The following is a 19,887-nucleotide window of genomic DNA, read 5'->3' as shown; positions in this document are numbered from 1 at the left end:
ATATCTACTATTGAATTATTATATCGGATATCTTCATTGATAAACACGTTTCTATTTTTCGGACGAAAGAGAATAGCTTTAGTTTTATTGGCATTTACTGTTAACTTGTTTCGTTCAGACCATTCTTCAAGCCTTATAAGCGCTCTGTTTGGCTGGTCAATTAAATGATTAGGCGAAGGCGCCGAAAAAGGTAATGTCGTGTCGTCGGCATAAATGACGAATTTGGCTTGGTCGTCTATGTCAACAATATCATTTACGTATATATTAAATAAAAATGGCCCCAGGATGCTACCCTGAGGCACGCCTGATAAGATTGACTTGGTGTCAGAAAGATAGGGCCCAAGTTGAACAAACTGTCTACGGCTAGCCAAATAAGATTTTAAGAGTGAGAGGGCAGTTCCACGGAAACCATATATTTCTAACTTTTTTAAAAGTATATTGTGATCTATGCAATCAAAAGGTTTGGAAAAATCTACGTCAATTCCTAAAGCTAACTGTTTTTCTTCGAACGCTTTCATTATAAACTCTTTTTGTGTCAATAGAACAAGTTCCGTTGATCGATGTTTGCGAAAACCAAACTCAGCAGAGTAATGTATCCCGTACTTATTGCTGAAATTCAACATTATGTTTAATATTATCTTTTCCAGCCCTTTAGAAAAAACGGACAACATAGATATAGGTCTGCAGTTCGCGATATCGTTTTTATTCCCTTTTTTGTGCAAAACTGTTACTTTAGCTATCTGCATTCGCTTGGGGAATCGGCCTTGAGACAAACAGAGGTTGAAAATGTAGCTTAGGCATGGTGATATTAAATCCAGTACAAATTTCACACGCTTGATTTTTAGACCATCGGCATCGGTGCTAGCACTGTTGTTTAACCCTGCGAAGGTTGAAATCACTTCAACGTCAATCACAGTATTCAAGAAAATGGATTCATCATTCGCTGACCCAATATAGCTCAGCGAGTGGTTATCACTATCATTTGAACCTACTTCAACAAAATATTATTAAAAGTGTTAGCTAAACACGACCCACTTAGCTGCACATCGTTCCATTTAATTTTCATTGGTTCACTTTGGCCAGGACTAGGATTTATTAAATAAGTGAGCTTTTTCCATGTCAGGTCAGTTCTGGTTCCGAAAGAAGAGAATTGACTATAGAAGTATTGTTCTCTTGCGCGTCTAATTTCGTTTGTGTACAGATTATCTTTAACATTTATTCTGCTAAATAATTCAAGTGAAATTCAAGGTTTCCTAATTTTTTTTCTGTTTCAAAGAACTTTATACGAAAAAGACTCCCTGTAGACTTTCAAGAAACGATCCATGAACACATTGTAAGCGGAATCTACATTGCTTTCTTGACGAACGTCTTTCCAGTTTATGTCGCATATTTTTTCTCTGAAGATGCTCAAAGAGCGCTCCGAAATCTCTTGAAACAGTCGCGGTTCCGGTTTATATTTAATGTGTGCAATATTTGGAAGACACAGATATATGCCATAGTGATCGCTAATATCAGTACATACTACTCCTGCTTTATGGCCAGTCCGGTGAATGTTTGTTATAAACATATCAAGTAAAGGCGATGACGTGTGAGTTATCCGCGTAGGAGTTTTTATAACGTTCTCACATGCAAAAGGCTCAATTAGCTGCACTAGTTCCTTTTTTGCTGTAGTGTCGGAAAGCATGTTTATGTTATAGTCACCACCAAGGACAAAACTGAGCTAATTTTTATCTGCAAAACCGAGAAGAGACTCGAGAAAACTGAAAACACTTTTACAGTTACCATCTGGAGGACGATAAACTGCTATGAGTTGCCTATTGATTAGCAAAGACAGAACTTAGAAGTCTTTGTGTGAGCATGTAAAATCGGGCAGTATTTCACCAGAAAGATACTTCTTAACCATTACCGAAACGCCTCCTCCACGACCTGAAGTACGATTTAGGAAGTAATTGTTGTACATTGGCAAGCTTATTATATCAGCACTTTCGGTATACCAAGTCTCCGTTAGCATAATAATATCAAACATGAAGTGAAATTGCCAGAAAAGTACCTCAAGCTGGGCACACTTATTTTTTGCTGACTGGGTGTTCAGGTGAAATAATTTGAAGAATTTCTTATATTCTGCTTGACAAATATATTTAAAATCAGATGGAAAGATATGGTCCGTGCCATCCATGACCAAGAAGAAGAGGGGCTACACGACCGTTGCTCTGACACGCACAAAAACTACATGACATCGTCCAAGTCCTTTTCGTCGCGCACTTGCAACGCACTCGCCCCATCCCTCTTTCTGACGTATATCCTTCCGTTAATGTGCCAAGCGTACTTGTACTGGTGTTCCCGAGCCCATTCTTTTGTCCTCGCCAGCAGTGTCCTGTTCCTCTTGGTCAAGTTTTCAAGAATGTAACAGTTGCTTTTGGAATCTCTTAATTCTGCTCTCTTTTGCAGAAACGATTCTTTCACAGCGCGCCTTGCAAATTGAACTATCACACCCGGTATCTTATCTTTCGCGGCAGGCAGCCTATGTACCGTAACAATGTCAGCGGCGTTGAGGATAGGAAGGCTTAGTCCAGCAGCTACATCGTTGACTTTGGATAGAATATCTTCATTGTCAGACACAGGGATGCCGTTAAACTCAAGATTGAGTTTCTTGCTTTGCCACTCGAGTGCACCAATCTCTTGTCTTATCGTATCCGTATCGGTGTCTCGTGCTCGCGCTTCGATTCCGGCAACCCGTTTTGATAGGTCAATTATCTTTTGATCGTGCGTGCGCACGTTTTTCAGGATTTCATCGTACATGTCAGACATTAATTGAACGGACAGCTGCATGCTTTCAACTGTGTCCTTAAGAGTGATTAGAGTGTCCAGTTTTTCATTGATGCCTACCAGCATGTCAGCAACGTCCACATCCTGAGGCCTCAACTTGCTACTCTGGCTACCTCTAGATTTTGCCGTACGGCATTTGGACTGCGCCAGGCTTTCCTCCATGCTTCCCCTTTGCTTTTGAACGTAGACTCGGCTACTCCAGAACAAGAACCAAAATGATAACAATAACCACACTAAACACACGGCACTCCTTCATTTGAGCATTCCTCGTTACAGGAAAAACATACGGAATCCTCGGGAGGAGGCATTTCAGTCAGTCTGGGTTAGAAAAATGGTGGCAGCAGTGGCAGCGGGAAACAGAAATGTTTGAAAACAAGCAAGTGCGCAACACTAATCTGCGAAATGCAGTAACCTTTAGCGTGCGGCAAGACGCTGTCACTGCTGCCAAATGAGCCGGGGGTGGTTCAGTCCTCTTTCTATCAAGGCAGGTAGGAGGCCTGTGACGTGGGCTCTGCTGACGTCACTCCGAAGCTGGACACGTAGACGCAAAGGCCTTGCGCTGCAGAAACCGAGCTGGCCCCCTCCACCCCGGGATGGACACGCGTGACTCCCTCCTCACCTTCCATGACATCACCCTCCACTACCGCAACTCCCGATTATCCCTCCCTCCCCCTCACAAGTCCCTATCTAAAATCGAACAGAATACGTGGCGCCATTTACAGGCCCACACTTTCCTCTCCCCTGCACGCCTTGCCCTTATTCACCCTGGTGCCTTCTCGCCCCAATGCACGCTTTGCAGCTCTCCCCGAGCAGACTATGCTCACATTCTTTACTCTTGTCCGGCGCACTTTCCCCCCGTCTCCTGGCAAATAAACAGCCCGCAGCTGTGGGAGGCTGCTTTGGCCAGCTCGGAGCCGCATATTCAACAGCGGCTTACGACCTGGGCAGCGGAAGTCGCCGCCAGGCGTGACCTGGAGGCCACGACCAGCAGCCGGAAGGCCACCCACGGAACGGCGGCAACATAATTTTACTTTTTTTAATTTTTTGGCCTTCAATGAATAAAGTTTGTACCACCACCTTGCGCTGCAGAAGCAGCATAACTGTCCCACGACGAAAGCGGTTCGTTGTCGGCTCGGCCAGCAGCACCCGCAATAGGGCCACTTCGACGAAGCAAGCGTGCAGATGTGCCTGCGAAATGCAGTAACCTGCGAAATGCAGTAACCTTTAGCGTGCGGCAAGACGCTGTCACTGCTGCCAAATGAGATCCCCAGGTAGTCGAAATTACTCCGCAGCCCTCCGCTACGGCTCCTCTTTCTCTCTATCCACCTTCACTCCCACCTTCCTCCCTTCCCTTTCAGCATGGTTCAGGTGACCACAGAAACTATTGTGACAGATACTGCGCCTTTCCTTTCCTGTGAACCAACCAACTCTTATGGCCGCACGAGGGAGCGGAGGTGGCTCAGCTACAGAGCCAATAGCAGGCTCGTGCATTTTCTTTTCCTTCTTCCTACAGCCGAAAAACCAGAACTGACATGAGGGGGCTGCTCCTGACCCTGCGCGGTAGGGACAGGTAGGATACTGCCGCTTACGATGAGGGCTAGCCTGGCATTATATTAGAGCGCAGTTCCTAATAAAATAATTGATTCACAGGAAGGGAAAGGCGCATTATCTGTCACACTTGTGTCTGTGGACACCTGAACCGCACTGTAAGGGAAGGGAGGAAGGTGGGAGTTGAAGTAGAGAAAGATAAAGAAGAGCCGTAGTGAAGGGCTCCGGAGTAATTTCGACCACCTGGGGATTTTTAACGTGCGCTGACCGCACAGCACACGGACGCCTCTTCGTTTCACCTCCATGTTGTTTGTTGTTGTGGCTGTAGGAAGAACTAAAAGGAAACGCACGGGCCTGCTACTGGCTGTGTAGCTGAGCCACCTCCGCTGCCTCCTGCAGACAGAAGAGGAGAGATAGAAAAGAAACCTTTATTTAGCCGGATAGTTGTATAGGGCCGGGCCGAGTTATATTGCCCTTCTAGATGGCCAGCAGGTCAAGCCTGTTAGCGACCTCGTAGGCGCGCTCGAGGATCCGGTCTTGTATGCACGGGTCCGAGCTGCGCAGTCATCTGGATGCAGGATTCCTCCTAATTCTGGAGGTGGGGGGTCCTCCTTGCATCCCCAGAGTATATGGTTGAGGGTAGCTCTTTCATCGCACAGTGTGCAGTCAGGAGAAAATTGGCGGGGTAAAATATGTGAGAGAACTACCGGGTTTGGAAAGGAGTTTGTTTGGAGTCTCCTCCAGGTAATTTCGTGTTCTTTGCTTAGACGCTTGTGCGGGGGCGGAAACTTCCTTCGTTCAAGGCGGAAGTGGTGAGTTAAATCATGAAATGATATAAGATTATCCTTGGCTGTCCCAAGAGCGAAGGTGGTCACCGCCCGGCCGACTAAACTTCGGGCTGTCTGGTGAGAGGGTTGCCAGAATGTGCCGGTACCAAAATCAATTCTATGTCCCTATCTGGGAAGGGAATCGTATTAAGAATATTTAGAGTAGATTGTGCTACCTCGGGCGAAATTGTGTATGGCAGTCTTGGAGTCGCTGATGATATCTGCCTCTGAATTTGTAATGGCTAAAGCGATGGCTGCCTCCTCAGCCATTGCGGATGTGCGTACACGGAGGGAGGCCGAGAAGGCTGTGGTGTGTGTTCCCGTAACCCCTGCCACTGCAAATGCTCTTTTTGGAGCTGCATACTCAGCCGCATCAACGTAGATAACACCCGGTTGGTGCTTATGAGTCTTATGAAGAGCCAGGGCCCTGGCAATCCTCCTACCCTCGTGGTGTATAGGATGCATGTTTTTTGGGCAGAGGCTTAATGGTGAGCCGCTTCCTGATTGGTGTGGGTAGATCTCTCGGTTCATCTATTTCTGGCTCTGAATGTGCGTCCAGTACGCCGAGGATGCTTCTGCCTGTTTTACTGTTTGTCAGCCGTGCCATCTGTGTGGTGATGTGGGCCGCGCAAAGTTCCTCGAGTGTGTTGTGAATGCCGAGTTGAAGAAATTTTTCTGTAGATGTGTAATCAGGAAGCCCTAGTGCCGCTTTGAATGCTTGTCTGATGAGGCACTCCAGCTTGGTCTTCTCTGCGGCATAGAAGCTGTAGGTAGGGCACTGAGTAGGTGAAGCGACTGAGAACAAATGCCTGAACTAATCTGCACAGGTCTTTCTCTCTCATGCCCCGGGGTGGCGCAGTGGTTACGACGCTCGACCACTGTTCCCAAGGATGCGTGATCGAATCCTGGCCTCGGCGGCAGCTTTTCGGTGGAGGCGAAAAGCAAGGCGTCCGTGTGCTGTGCGATGTCAGTGCACGCTAAAGAACCCCAGGTGGTCGAAATTTCCGGAGTCCTCCACTACGGCGTCTCCCATAGCCTGAGTTGCTTTGGGACGTTAAACCCCACAAACCAACCAACCAACCTTCTCCTGTTGGCGATTCGTTTAATCAGAATGGGTAGTGGCAGAAAGCCTGTTAATCGTCTCCGCATTCTTGCCATTACTCTGGATGAAGAGGCCCAACACCCTCAGTATCTTGACTTCTGGTATGGGTTGTCCATTAACCTTAACAGTAATGGGAATAGAATCTTGATGTGATAACTGATTTATTTGTAGGAAGGGAAAGGCGCAGTAACTGTCTCACTTGTTTTCTGTGGACACCGCAACCACGCCCGTAAAGGAAGGGAGGAAGGTGGGAGTGAAAGTGGAAAGAGAGGAAGAGGAGCCGTAGTGGAGGGCTACGGAGTAATTTCGACCACCTGGGGATCTTTAACATGCGCTGACATCGCACAGCACACGACGCCTCTTCGTTTCGCCTCCATCGAAATGCAGCCGCCGAGGTCGGGTTCGAACCCGGGAACTCCGGCACAGAATCGATGTGAAATAGAGAAGGAAGAAAAGCAAGAGGGAGAGAAGACGCGCGCCGCAACAACGGCCGTCGTCCACCACCGAAACGGTGGCGGATGCAATTACGGCCTACAACAGATAAAAATTCTGTGGCAGGCTAGCCTCCGCCGCAAGTGGCGGTTGCCTACCTGTCCCAGCCCCATCAGGGCAGTACTCACGAAGAGCAACCCCTCGCCTCCATCGAAGCGGAGCCGCCGAGGTCGGGTTCGAACCCGGGTATTCCGGACAGTAGTCTGGCGTTATATCACTGTACCACCCCGGCGTGGTGGGCAGCGTAGTTCTTCGGTGCCTATTCCTGGGTTTCCCGGCGTCGGCGTTTTCTCTTGTAACCAGCTCCACTTTTACTCCCACCTTCCATCCGTCTCTTACGGCACAATTCAGGCGTCCACAGAAACAAGCGTGTAGATATTTCGCCTGTCATATGTCCTCCGCTACCTCGTGCGGACAGGAAAAAGAAGAGTGAGAGCAAGACGCACGCCGCAACAACAGCCGTCGTCCACCACCTAAGCGATGGCGAGTGCAATGACACACTACAACAGATAAAACGGTGGCTGTCTAGCCTCCGCCGCAAGCGGCGTTGACCTACCGTCCCAACCCCATAGGGCCACGAACTGCCGTCATTCACCTGCACTTTATATATCCGCAGGTGGTCTAAATTACTTCGAAGCCTTCCAATACGGCACTTCTCATTTCCACCTACCTACCTATATGGCGTGGTTCTGCTATATACAGGGCCTTTTCTTTCCTGTAAGCCAATTATTAGTCATCTGCACTAAAAAGTAAATAAAAACACTTGCCAACGTTTACGTTACTTCCTAATGCAAAATCTGAGCACAGCTCGTCACTTGTTTCACCTTTTCGATAGATTGAGGCAGAGATTTCGAGCAAGAGATGTATGTATGTACGATTGCAAACAATTTTTTTTATTTTTTCACACATATTCCTTCAAGAAACACTCCACTAACAGTTCTTGATTGTCATGAAGAAAGCTTTGTGGTCTTCCGAAGCTTTTCACTACGGCACCTCTTTCGCTCTTTTTTCACTGCCACCTAACCCCTTTTCTTGACAGGAAAGCTCTGTTAAGGTGTCCGCGCCTAATTGTGACAGATGCTGCCCGTTTATTTGATGTCAAGCAATCTTAAACGCCGCTGATGCCTGCTCTCTCGCATCCATTCTATATGTTCTGTGGTGCGACGTTCGAGTAAGCGCCGAATGAACGGCGCCGCACGGACGCCTGGATCGAAGTGATGTGATAACTTTAATCTTCCACCAGATAAGGAGGCTCCCATCCCCACCCCCGGCACGCAGGCCTAAAGGACGGGAGCCGAGACCTCCGCGATTCGAAGAAGGCAAAGGGGTCTTTGCTCTTTGCGGCTTCTTACGTCAGGCGGATGGCTTGTTGCTTTGGAGCAAGGACCTCGCTCCGCCGCAGGGCTTCCCAGGCTTCTCTAAACTTTATATTTGTTTTAGCCCCTGGGGTGTTAGCATATTCCCAGATTATATGGGCAAGGTTTCTCTCTCCCCACAGTTTTTGCATTTATCAATTTGTTCTATCATCCATCTGAATATAACAATCCCAGACCGAGTTTACCAAGTTTCCAGCTTGCAGGCGCCGCCATGCAACTGCCTCCCTATTGTTTACTTTTATCCGGTGGTGGCACCAGTCTCCTGCTTAACCTGTCATTTTGAAGAATCTCCATATAATTTTGCAGACTCTTGTCCATGTTCCGGTGGTCGGGCGGCTCCGCAGTTTCCCGGAAGTAGAGAGCTCGGGCTAACTCGTGGGCCGCTTCGTTGCCAGGAACGGACGTGTGTGCATGGGTTCAAATTAGGCGAATTTTGCCGCGAAATGAATCTCTTGGTGACGTCATCACCAGGTATAATGTCATGACCGGTATTAGGTATGGCCGCATGTGACATCATGATGGCATCACATCCAGTCATGACGTCACAGTCAATGGCGTCAGCAGGTTACGAGGCAGACAGCGACGTTGACGCGACACTCAGGTAGGGGCACCAAAGAGCAGCGCTCTAAAAATGAGAGGTTCTGAGATGTCTCTTAGGAGGGAATTTGCGAAAGCCTACCCTTCGTTTCGTATCATTTGCCACTCGTCATTTGCCTCTTATCAGCGTTCTCTGTAGTGTTACAAATAATTGTAATTAGTTTATATTAAAGGAAAGGCGCAGTATCTGTCGCACTTTCTCCGGGAAGTGTATTTGGATCATCGCTCCTGTCACATGGCGCTGCTTGGTGCGCGTTAAAGGATGGCATATTGCACATGGAAGGAATGTTAGACAAGAACTAATCTGGTAGAATCTCGCGGAGTATAACAAATATCGTACACAGATCTTAAGCCCAACTCTTGTGCACGGGGTTCCCTTCCATGAGTATAAGGAAGAAAATTAATAATGGGCCTGCTGCGGTGGCGCAGTGGTTAAGACGCCTGGAAAATGCGCCTTTCATTTTCTGTAAAGCAATTTAGATAAATTTAACCAAGCATAGAGTTCAAATATATAGTATATAAGAGAAATGCACTCGTGAACTGTTGTATATGTGTTTCTTCCTGTGTACTGTCTACGTTGTTGCCCATTTCTCTTATATACTATGCAGAACCAACTAGCCCGACAACACGCTCTTCTGATAGTAGTTCAATTACATGCAATGAGAACTCAGTTTTCGGCTTTTTTGCGATGTTTATTGCCTTAAGGCATAAAAGGAATCTTATGACAGTTGAAGGGTGTGTTCAAACAAATGAAAAAATGTTGGCTGATGCAATGAAGTCGAGGAGTGAACGATGATGCGGTCCTTGCGGCCAAGCGACATACGACTGCGGAATATGGGGGGAGAGGCCAGCTGCCACCAGCTGTCGGTTTCGCGTCGGCTCCAGCGCTGGGCAATCCCAGAGCAGGTGATTGATGTCCACTTCTGTATTTTTGAACTTGCAGACGGGGCAACCCAGGGTGTGGATACAAATACCAAAAGTGAGGCCCCTTTCGAATCACTGCCAGTGTTAGAGCCACCCCAGTTCTAATCCTCCGAAGCGCCACCTCCTCTGCACGGGTTACATCGCGAGGAGGCTTACAAATTACGGAGGTATAAGAGCACGTGTATGGCGTCGGAGGAGCTCCTTTCTTGTTAAAAGTAGTGTAGCATTGTCCAATTTTATGAGGTTTGAAGATGTCGAGGCTGAGGGTGAAAGGCGGGTCGCAAATTCCGCCTGGCTTTGAGCCCCAAAAGGGACACGTGTACTCGCCGCCAGGCTATGACCTCTTTATGTTTTAAGCCAGGGCGATTACAAGCCGGAACCTTCCCAAACCCTGTCTGCTTGTCTCACACCCAAATAGATGAGATAAAAATGATAAATGTAAAGCCTTCAAAGCGAGGCGGACCCTCGACCATATACTGTTGTAATGCCCTAAGACTCCGGGCGCAAGGAACAATATTAAAAGTAAAGAAGCCTGGATGGCTTGCTGCGAAGCGACGTCCGCGCTGACCACCAAAGAACCATCCGCCTGGTGGCTAAGGCCGCGAATATCCAATGTATATTCCCAAGTCCTTAGTTGCAAAGGTTCCGACCCCCGTTCCTCAGGCCTGCGTACCAGCAGCGTGGAGTAGGCGGCTACCTAAATCGGTGGAAAATAAATTTTCATCGAAGCAAAACGAAAGCATAACAAACTGTAAATTGCATAGGAAAGTATGCAAATCACAAGCAGCGTTCCGCACATAGCTTCGCATTTGATTAGGTATGCAAATCTGGTGTGTCTCGTTCCGAGCTGTGGGGAGTAACTGAAGCTGCGAAATCTTCTTATGCAATATCCTGCCACCCCATTAAAGCTTTGTACCAACAGATCCTTGGTGTGGGCCTGTCCTTCCAACCCGGCTATTCCCCCCATCCCCAATCCAACCCGGGAGGACTGGGAGGCGATCCTGCTCAGCTGCTACGACTTACAGGCCCAACAAGCATTAGTCATGCGCCCACGGGCGGTGGCAACCGACACTGGAGTCCCAAACTAGGGACCTCCATCTAGTGCTTGTGAGGACCGGTCCCTTGCGGGCTGATCTAAATATACCTCCTGGCCCTTGTATAGCCAATAAATGCTCCTAACACCACCATCAAAAAGTTCATCCTATCCTTGCGCGGAAGGCCGAGACGAAGTGCGCAAGCTAAAAGGTTTTTCTTGATTTCCAGTTTCCTGGAGGAGCTCAACACTTCAGTGAGTTTGGAGCGGGAAAATCGGAAGGAGGGCCACATCGTTTCGACGGAAAGGGCGCACACCATCTGCCGTTGGCTGGCTGATTCAGCGCGCTGCCATTTTCAAGAACTGTTCAGGAACCGGTCCGGTTACGATGTCACCAAGCGCTACCAGAGCGTCTGGAACAAACTATTTTTCGCACCTCTCACGTTTGGGCAGGTATGAAAGTTCTTTTCTTCTCGTTGTCTGTATGTTCTTTCGCCGCACTGACGATAAATATTGTCGCCGTTAAGCGGCCAGATTAGCCAACATAGGTTAGAGGTGGGTTTAATCACAGTGACGCAGCACAGGGATGCGACAAGGCAGCTGGGAGGTCGAGAGAGGAAGATGAAGAACGCCGGGGACACTAATATGGCTAAGGCCAGCTAAAACGTCCGGTAATGCAGATCGGCCAGACGACGGCGCACCAAGTGTGATTAGGAATACGCCATTACTCCCCCTCTTTGAAAGGCGCCGTCCTCGCCGCTAACCGTTGGCGATCCGAGCAACAAGAAACATTGTTAATGTCAGGTGGTTGGAGCGAACTAGCTGCTACGGGCGTGGTAGGGCCTCATTCGCGCAGCGTGTTCCACTTCGGATGTTGGCCGTCGAGAGAAACGAGCAGTTCCTTGGGGAAGAAATTTATAGTAGTTCACTTCGCTGGGTTAGCGGACTACTTCATACTGACCAAAGTACCGACGAAGCAGCTTTTCATACCACCCTCTCATACTTACTGTGCTCTGCACCAAACCTCGTTCTCCGGGCCCGTAACTCGCATTTCTGTGGTGTAGATTATAGCGGTGAGAGTCATTTGCTCGCGGGCGCCGGATACGCTTCAAGCAAGTTGACGGGCGGCCTCAGCATGCAGAATGAATTCATCAGCACCATTACTGTGGGCATAACTCTTGCGTTGCGTCCGGCATAGTCCTGGTTTCGCGGCCGCGAACTGAACGAAACGGAGTGAAGTGCGTCTTTTCTTGCGGCACGCTATTATACGCGAAGGTGATACAGGAAAATATTCCTTCCTAGTTTCGATGGTCCTCGTCGACATACATTGAAAGGATATCGCTGATTGTCTTATTAGGCCGTTCGGTTTGTCCGTTTGTTTGCGGGTGATAAGTGCTTCTTCTTCGGTGACTTGTGCCACTGGGTCGCATAACCTCCCTTGTAAGTGCGGACGTGAAAGCAGTTCCCCTGTAAGTTATAATGACTGCAAGTGCACCGTGACGAAGTACAATGCTCAACATAAAAAGGTCGCAATGTCACCAGCGGTTCCACGGAGAAGAGCTTTCGTTTCAGGGTATTGGCTGATATAGTCGATGTCGACCACAATGTACTGATTACCGAGCGACGACTCTGTAAACGGGCCAAGTAAGTCCATTCCGACTTGTTGTAACGGAACTTGTGGCGGATAAATAGGTTGTGGTAGTCTGGCTCGCTTAGTCGGCGGTGTCCTTCGACGTTAGCACTCGCGGCTAGTTTCGACGTTGCGCTTGACCTCTGCAGTCAGCTTTAGCCAATAACACTTTTGGCGTGTGCGTGCCAACGTTCGGAAATAACCCAGGTGACCAGAAGAAGGGTCGTCGTGGGACGCCTGCAAGACTTTGTTGCGAAAAGCATAAGGTACGATGAGAAGGTAATTAGCTTCCGTTGACCCGTAGTTCTTGTGCAGGATGCCATCTCGTAATCAGAACGATGACAATCCGCGCAAGATGATTCGGAGTGGAGTCGGATTATTTCCTTCTAGATACCCAATGAGAGGCCGTAGTTCAAGGTCTTTTTGTTGTAGAGCCAAACTGTCGTGGAAATAGCGCCCCAAAAAAGAGAATCGTCTTCGAGATCACTGCTGTTATGCTGAAGAGGCGAGCGGTACAAGCAGTCAGCATCCCTGTGCTTCTTGCCTGGTTTATAGATGATGGTCATATCAAATTCTCGAAGGCGAAGGCTCTAGGGGGCTAGCCGCCCTAAGGGATATTTGAGGCTACTCGGAAAGGCCGGCCGTATAAGTAGGGGCGAAATTTTGTCACTGCCGACACAATATCTAGACACTCCTTTTCGGTAGTGGAGTAGTTCACTTCGGACCGGGGTAACGTTCAGTTTGCATATACAATTGCGCGTTCAACACCATTATGCCTTAGTACAAAGACCGCTTCAAGCCCGGCATTACTTGCGTCTGTGTGTAGGTCTGTGTCAGCTTCCTCGTCGAAGTGACCAAGTATAGGCGCGCTTTGTAGATGAGTTCGTAGTTCTTCAAAGGACTGTTGGTGCTCTCAGTCCCAGCAGAACACTTCGTTCCTTTTTCTAAGGCGAGTTAGGGGCTCAGCTTTTCGCGAAATGTTCTACACAAAACGCCGATGTAGTAGACACAAACACCCAGAAAACAATGTACGCTTCGCTTGTCGGTTGGAATGGGGAAAGCAGCTACGGCGGCTGTCTTGTCAGTGTCTGGGGTAAGGCACTTAGCACTCACAAAGCGAAACGCACGTTTCTGGTTTAAGGGATACACCGGCTCAATGAATGGCTTCGAAAACGGCGCGCAGACGCCTCAGATGTTCATGGAAAGTGTGAGAGAAAATAACGTTATTCAGGTACACAGGCAAGACTGCCGTTTCAGGTCAGAAAGCAGTGTCCATCAACCGCTGGAAGGTGCCAGGCGCCGAGCATAGGCCGAAAGGGAGCACCCTAATTTCGAACAATCCGCCCGGTGTAATAAAGGCGGTCTTCTCTCAGTCGTGTTCGTCCACCTCTATCTGCCAATAACCACTGCTTAAATCGAACGGTGAGAGGTATTTGGCTTGACGCAGACTGTCTATCAAAGCACGGTAGAGGATAAACGTCTTTTTTGGTAACTTTATTAAAACACCTGTAATCAAGGCAGAACCATAGGGTGCCATCTTTCTTCACCACTAAGACAACAAGCGACGTCCAGGGCTCGTCGATGGCTGAATCTCATCGTCCTGTAGCATTTTCTGAACTTGCTGGCGAATTGCATCCTGCTCCTTTGGAGAGACCAGATAATGGTATCTGGTTTTCGTCGATTATATTTCTATGCTGCAATCGAGGTAGCAACGTGACGTAAGGTATATCGCTGTAAGTCATTATGTAGGGCTCCGGTGGCGGGGTTACTGGAGGTGGCTGCACCACTCGCCGGATTTCATCCCGGACCACGTCCGCTACTGCAGCGACGCTTGCCTGCGAAGCATCGAAGCGTAGTTTCTCAAGCTCTTTCTGCACAATGTTTCGCACAAACTCTAGATGTTCCTCAGCGGGCAGCGACGTAGGAGATCAGTGACGGGCGGTTGCTACAGGAGCTAGTCGGCTGTACAGCGCACTCTACTCTTGCAAAAAGCGCTCCATACCAGTTGCCTCTTTTGTAAATTTCGCCACAGTTGTCGAAGGGTTGCGGACAAGTCACCCCGCATTAGGTGGCGCCACTTCTTGGCTTCGGGCATAGCTAGATAAGCTCGATTGAAGAGTCGCTTCTTGTCTTCAATGAACATGGCAACATTTTCATTTCGCTGCTGCGATCTTGAGTGCAGGGCAAATTTGGCTTTCACTTTCCTCTCGTTGGCGCAAAATGTCGCCAACATCTATCGGCGAAAAGATTCCCAGGTGATAAAAAAAGCTTTGGGATTCTTGTACCACGTTTTGGCCGAATTCAGCAACGCGAAGTAGACGTTTTGTAGCTTGCGCTCACCGTTCCGCTGTTTGAAGCCCACCATATGGTCGATAATGGCCAATCAGTCTTAAACGTCCTCGAACATATCACCATGGAACGAAGGTGGTGGCCGAGGCGTGTGATGGACAAACAGCGGCAGCGCTCCAGTCTTCTGAGGAGGATATCTGCCCAAGGTACACGCCACGGCTCTTGGACATGTTCTCAGGCCGCTGAACTGAGACTGTACGCTTCGCAGCGACCACGTGCCTAGTGGATAGGTGTTGTATCCACGCACTCGGAACTGACTTAAAGGGTGCCTACGAAGACAGCGTACATGGGAGGATACCCAGCACCTCCATCAAATGTCATCGTTAAACAGCCAGAGCAGCCAATGTAGGTTACAAAGTAGATTTAATCACAGTGACGTGGCACTGGGACGCGGCAAGGCTGCTGGGAGCTCGAGAGGAAGACAAAGACAAAGAAGCATGTTTAAGGCTAGCTAAAACGTCCGGTAATCCAGTGCGGCCGCATGACAGCGCAACAAGAGGGATTAGAAATGCAGCAATATATTACCATATTGAACATCAATTCGTGCAAAATGATCCTGGCGCGATCATAACGCTGTTTATAAAACGTCTGTATTAAATGTGGGGTTCTGATTATATTAGGCGTGGGTGAAAAACAGGCTTAGTGAAATTTATAGCAGACGTTGACATCCAGATTGCACTATCTGAAAACAGTCCTTGCTGCAGTTTATGTGATTTATGCGAGTGGATTCGATGCGACAACCTAGATGTGAGAAGCTCCACGCGGAACCTACTTCACCAAGCCACTTGATCAGATAAGGGAGTGCAAGATTTATGTGTATAGGCGGTGAGATGGATATGCGTGAACCGTGTTGAAAGGTCTAAAAACGGGTGATAACCGTTAATTGTCGGGCTAGGTTATATAACATTTAAAATTGTGTCTCTGTCTTACTCTATGTCTCTAAGATAAGGCATTTTTTTAATATTTTATGCAATGGCAGTGTTTCTCTTCGTGCTTTCCATTTTTTCCGCGCCCCGTAAAAGTATTGATGTTCGTTGAAATAGCTATCGGTGTTTTCCTTGCAGAAATAGTTTCATATTTTAAATCCGTGTCCATGCGCACACGCGTTTAAATTACATAGTAAATAATTTCCTACTGCAGGAAGCCGTTACATTTTGGGAACTGTTTGGAGGTGGTGATGCGGCTCGCAAACGCGCCTGTGCCCAAATTCACGAAGTCCTTTTCATCAAAGAGCATGTCGAGGCGGCCACAGCAGTCCTGGACAAGCTGACTGGTGGTGTCCACGAGAGTATTGCACAGCTAATGGACGATGCCCAGTACGTGCTTAGTCAGCGGGTGCCTTACTGGCTTTCCAGGTAAGCGCCATATTTCAGGCTGCAAATTCTACACTGCCTACATGACTGTGTACTAGAATAGTTTAATTGTTGGTAATGAGTAATTGTGGTTTGGTTGGTTGGTTGGTGTTATTGCCGCTAACGTAGGAAATGAAAAAAATCACTTCTCATCTTTGAAACTGTTTCAAAGTCTGAAAGCTCTTTTGCAATTAGAGTAAACGCATCGCGGTTGGTTTCTTTACTATTAGAGTTTAATGACGAATGTTTGCTCCCACAACTGAGAAGTGAGTACCTTAACTGTATCGCTATTCTCGATATATCTGTATGGGAATGACGATCTAAAGTTCCCAAGCGCCTGCTTGCAATATCAAATGCTACTTGCCCCTTTCTTACCGAATCATTTAAAGTAGAAACTGAGCTGCACTTGCTTATGGTTTCTATTTCTCTATCTATTACAATGCCGAGATTAATCGTGTCACCACAGCAGTAGTGATCTCACGAGCGCCTGGCATACGATCACGATAAACATTGTTGTGGCTCCTGCGAAAGATCGAACATTTGGTCATGCTTTCACAGCTGCGAAAGCGTATTACACAAGTGGGAATATCCTGAGCAGCCTATGCCGGAGCTAGCGTGAATCTCGGAAAACCGCTGGTGATTTCCATCGCGGAGATGTTTAAGATTAAGAGCGTGCTCAGGCTGCCGTGAAGGTAACCAAAATATTTTCGATAAGGCGAAAACATTTGGGGCTGATTCTGTTGTAGTGTTTATTTGCCAGAGCCCCTCATATCGCGTTATGATTCTTTCGTGGCGGATTCGAGCAGCTCCTCTCGGCGGCGATGGTGAGCGCTCATTTCAGCGCTTAGTCTTCAGAAACCCTTCATCTGGTTGTGCGCCTTTGCCGCAAGCTACGCTCCTAATCTTGTTCCACATACGGGTTAAAAGTTCCAGTTATAAATGGAACGTTTTAAGGCCTATCTGGAACAAGATTAAGAGTGTATTTGGCGGCAGAAGACGTGCGCCACGTGCCCTACTGGAAACTTGTTTTAAGGCACCATCGTTTGTTCTCCTATGTTGCCATGGAGACGGCATGAATGCTAGACGAGAACTAAGAGATATTTTCTCGTGCCCTTCGTGTCCCAGTGTGTTAACGCGCTCGGCTGGAAATCTGAGGGGTACGAGTTCGCTTCACGGCTAAGGGTGACTTTAAAACGAAAGGCTTTAAGCTCACATCATTGTCAGCAGAAACAGTTGGCAGAGTGTGTTAGGCGTGTTAGAGCGAGAGTTCAAATAAATGAAAAAAACCGCATTTTCAACTGGAATCGAACTTCTAAACCCTTCGATCCGCAGCCCAGCGCTTTATCAACTGCGCCACGCCCCTAATCGTTAAATGCTCTTCCTAATTCCCCTAAGCAACCGTGAGGATGATAGCGGGATTCCGCGAGTACAGATTCTGCGCTTTGTCTTTCCTTTAAAGGAATTATACAATGCCATTTACCATTCAATAAAATGCTGGTTGTGTTCGCAAGGTGTGCGCAATGTACCATGACGTCACCAGGCGATTCATGAGTATGAATATGAAGCGGACTACACCGGCCGTCCGATCCAGGCGTCCGTGGGGCGCTTTTCATTTGCCGCTTCCTCGAACGCCACCCCACACAACAAACATAAGCCGACCCAGATGTCTCGGAGTCTTTAGTTCAGGTGGAAGGGCTGGCTGCTCCTGGCCCTTCTAGGCTGGGACTGGTAGATCACCGCCTATTAATGGAGGCGGGGGCTAGCCTGCCACCACATTTGTATCTGGTTTAGGCCATCATTGCACCCGCCACCGCTTCAGTGGTGGACGATAGATCTTGAGATGCGCATCTTCCTCGCCCTCTATGCGACAGTGCACAGTAGCAGAGGCTGAGGATGTAGCCGTTTCTCCAGCGGTGGCGGAGGGTTATAAAGCCGGGCGATCACTAACGATACTCACTGACTCTCCAACAGCCTGTCGAAATTACATGAACGGTAGGATAGGTCGTCATGCGCTTCGTATACTCCTCGAAGTGAGCGACATAGTTAAAGACCACGAGGAAAACAAGACCAGACACAAAATTATGTGGGTACCGGGGCACATGTGGGTGGCAGGAAACCAAGAGGCTGGCATGATAGCTCGAGCATATACTAGATTCTGAGCATCCGACGAGTCCGCGGAACTTTTGCCAGCACCCAAGGCATACTCAGCCATACTAGAAAACTATAGAGGCAGAAGAGTACGATATCCCCTACCCCACAGGTCTCTCAACAGAGCGGAAGCTGTGATTTGGAGCCAATTACAAACTGGTTCATACCCAAAACTACACATACTCAACAAAATGCACCCTATTATATACGCGGACAGATGTCCGTGGTGGGATGAAACACCCACACCATATCAGATCACGTAGGCCTGTCAAAACATAGACATGGTCCCCAAAATTCGAAACACGAATGCGGAGCAATTGGAGACTCAGCTGTCCAGCGACCGCTGCGAACACCAGCAAGGTCTGATACAGCGAGCTCGATGGGCGGCAGTAGCTAGCGGAACCCTGGTTTGCCTTACAACAAACTGAAAATGCTCGTACTCCGAATGCATTACCTTGTGTTGACATCCAGTGATATTGCTCATCTTAACGCCTGGTTTGAAGATGTATCCAATAGGTCCCGCAGAAATAACCTGCTTATTCTAGGTCCAAAAGATTCCGCAACAGAGAGTTGGTTTGAATCTAAAAAAAATGTGAGCGTTTCCTTTTCTATTCTTCTTCTCCAAGATGTTCTATTTGAAAGTATCGAAACGGCGCACCGACTAGGTCGCTTTGTTGAAGGCAAAACCCGACCTATTGTCGTTAAATTTTTCAGTTATAAGGTCAAGGGCGATATCTTATTATGGGGTTTCAGGCTCAATGATATTAAGTTTGCCATGCGCGAAGATTTCATGCCTGCGGTCAGAAAGGTACGTTTCATGCTTTCGCAATAAGGTCGTGACCAGGCTTTTCTTCGAAGTTACGATTCCATAAGCTTTTCGTAAATAAAAAGTGCTTTGTGTATGACTGCGAATATGACCGAGTTGTTGAGCTTAGGAAAAGCAAAAAGTGAGGCAACTGCTCGCTCAGCAGCATGGGCCTGATTTTCATTATCCCTCTTCGCCATCATCAAATTTTGAATTGATAATTCTCATCGTGAATTGCAGGAGTATAAAAAATAAAATTGATGAATTTGCTGCCCATGCTTCCTCCGTTAAGCCTTGTGTTATAATTGGCACTGAATCGTGGCTGGACGGGAATCGTGGGATGCCCGATCTGTAAACACGAAGATGTCGAAGCCGACATCCACCACTTGCTGTGGGTCTGCCCAGCACTCAAACCAACACGAATCAGGCAGCTGAGCATAGCTGGCCTTTCAGCAACCAATCCTGCCTCATACGTCACTTGGACGCAGGGACCTCATTATCGCTCACTTCTGACTTCCTAAAATCAGCCAACCTTTTCCATTCATTTAATCATTCATTCATCCTTCATCTCATATCCTACTGATGCCCTGAGGTAATAAATATCGATTAAAAAAAAGAAATCGTGGCTGGATGACTCCGTTCTGAGCACGGAAATTTTTCCAGCTGGTTATAACGTGTATTGTTGCCACCGACACTTGCATAGTGGAGGGGTATTTCTATACTTGTTGAGGATTGCTTTCGCTCTTCAGTAATAACAGCACCCCTAGTTGGTTCCGAGTCAGTGTGCTGCAACCTTCGCCTAAGCAATGGTAGGGCCTCACTATTGGTTCCGTCTACCGTCCCCCTTCCGCTACCAACCCTCGTCTTCAGGTCACTGT

General features: G+C 48.0%; 1 protein-coding gene across 1 annotated transcript in view; it reads left to right on the top strand.

Annotated features, from left to right (window-relative positions):
* LOC146174520 (uncharacterized) overlaps positions 1-19,887 on the top strand; it is a 186,048-nt gene that overhangs the window by 141,351 nt on the left and 24,810 nt on the right. Inside the window, exons 6-7 of the mRNA XM_084585410.1 lie at positions 10,956-11,178; positions 15,845-16,059. Coding sequence (XP_084441536.1) covers positions 10,956-11,178; positions 15,845-16,059 — 438 coding nt within the window. The remainder of the gene's footprint in view (positions 1-10,955; positions 11,179-15,844; positions 16,060-19,887) is intronic.

Source organism: Amblyomma maculatum, chromosome 11, assembly GCF_055883805.1.
Source record: "Amblyomma maculatum isolate TAMU_Amacu chromosome 11, ASM5588380v1, whole genome shotgun sequence".
In the NCBI taxonomy this organism is placed as follows: Eukaryota; Metazoa; Arthropoda; class Arachnida; order Ixodida; family Ixodidae; genus Amblyomma; species Amblyomma maculatum.
This window is presented reverse-complemented; position numbering and strand designations above follow the sequence as displayed.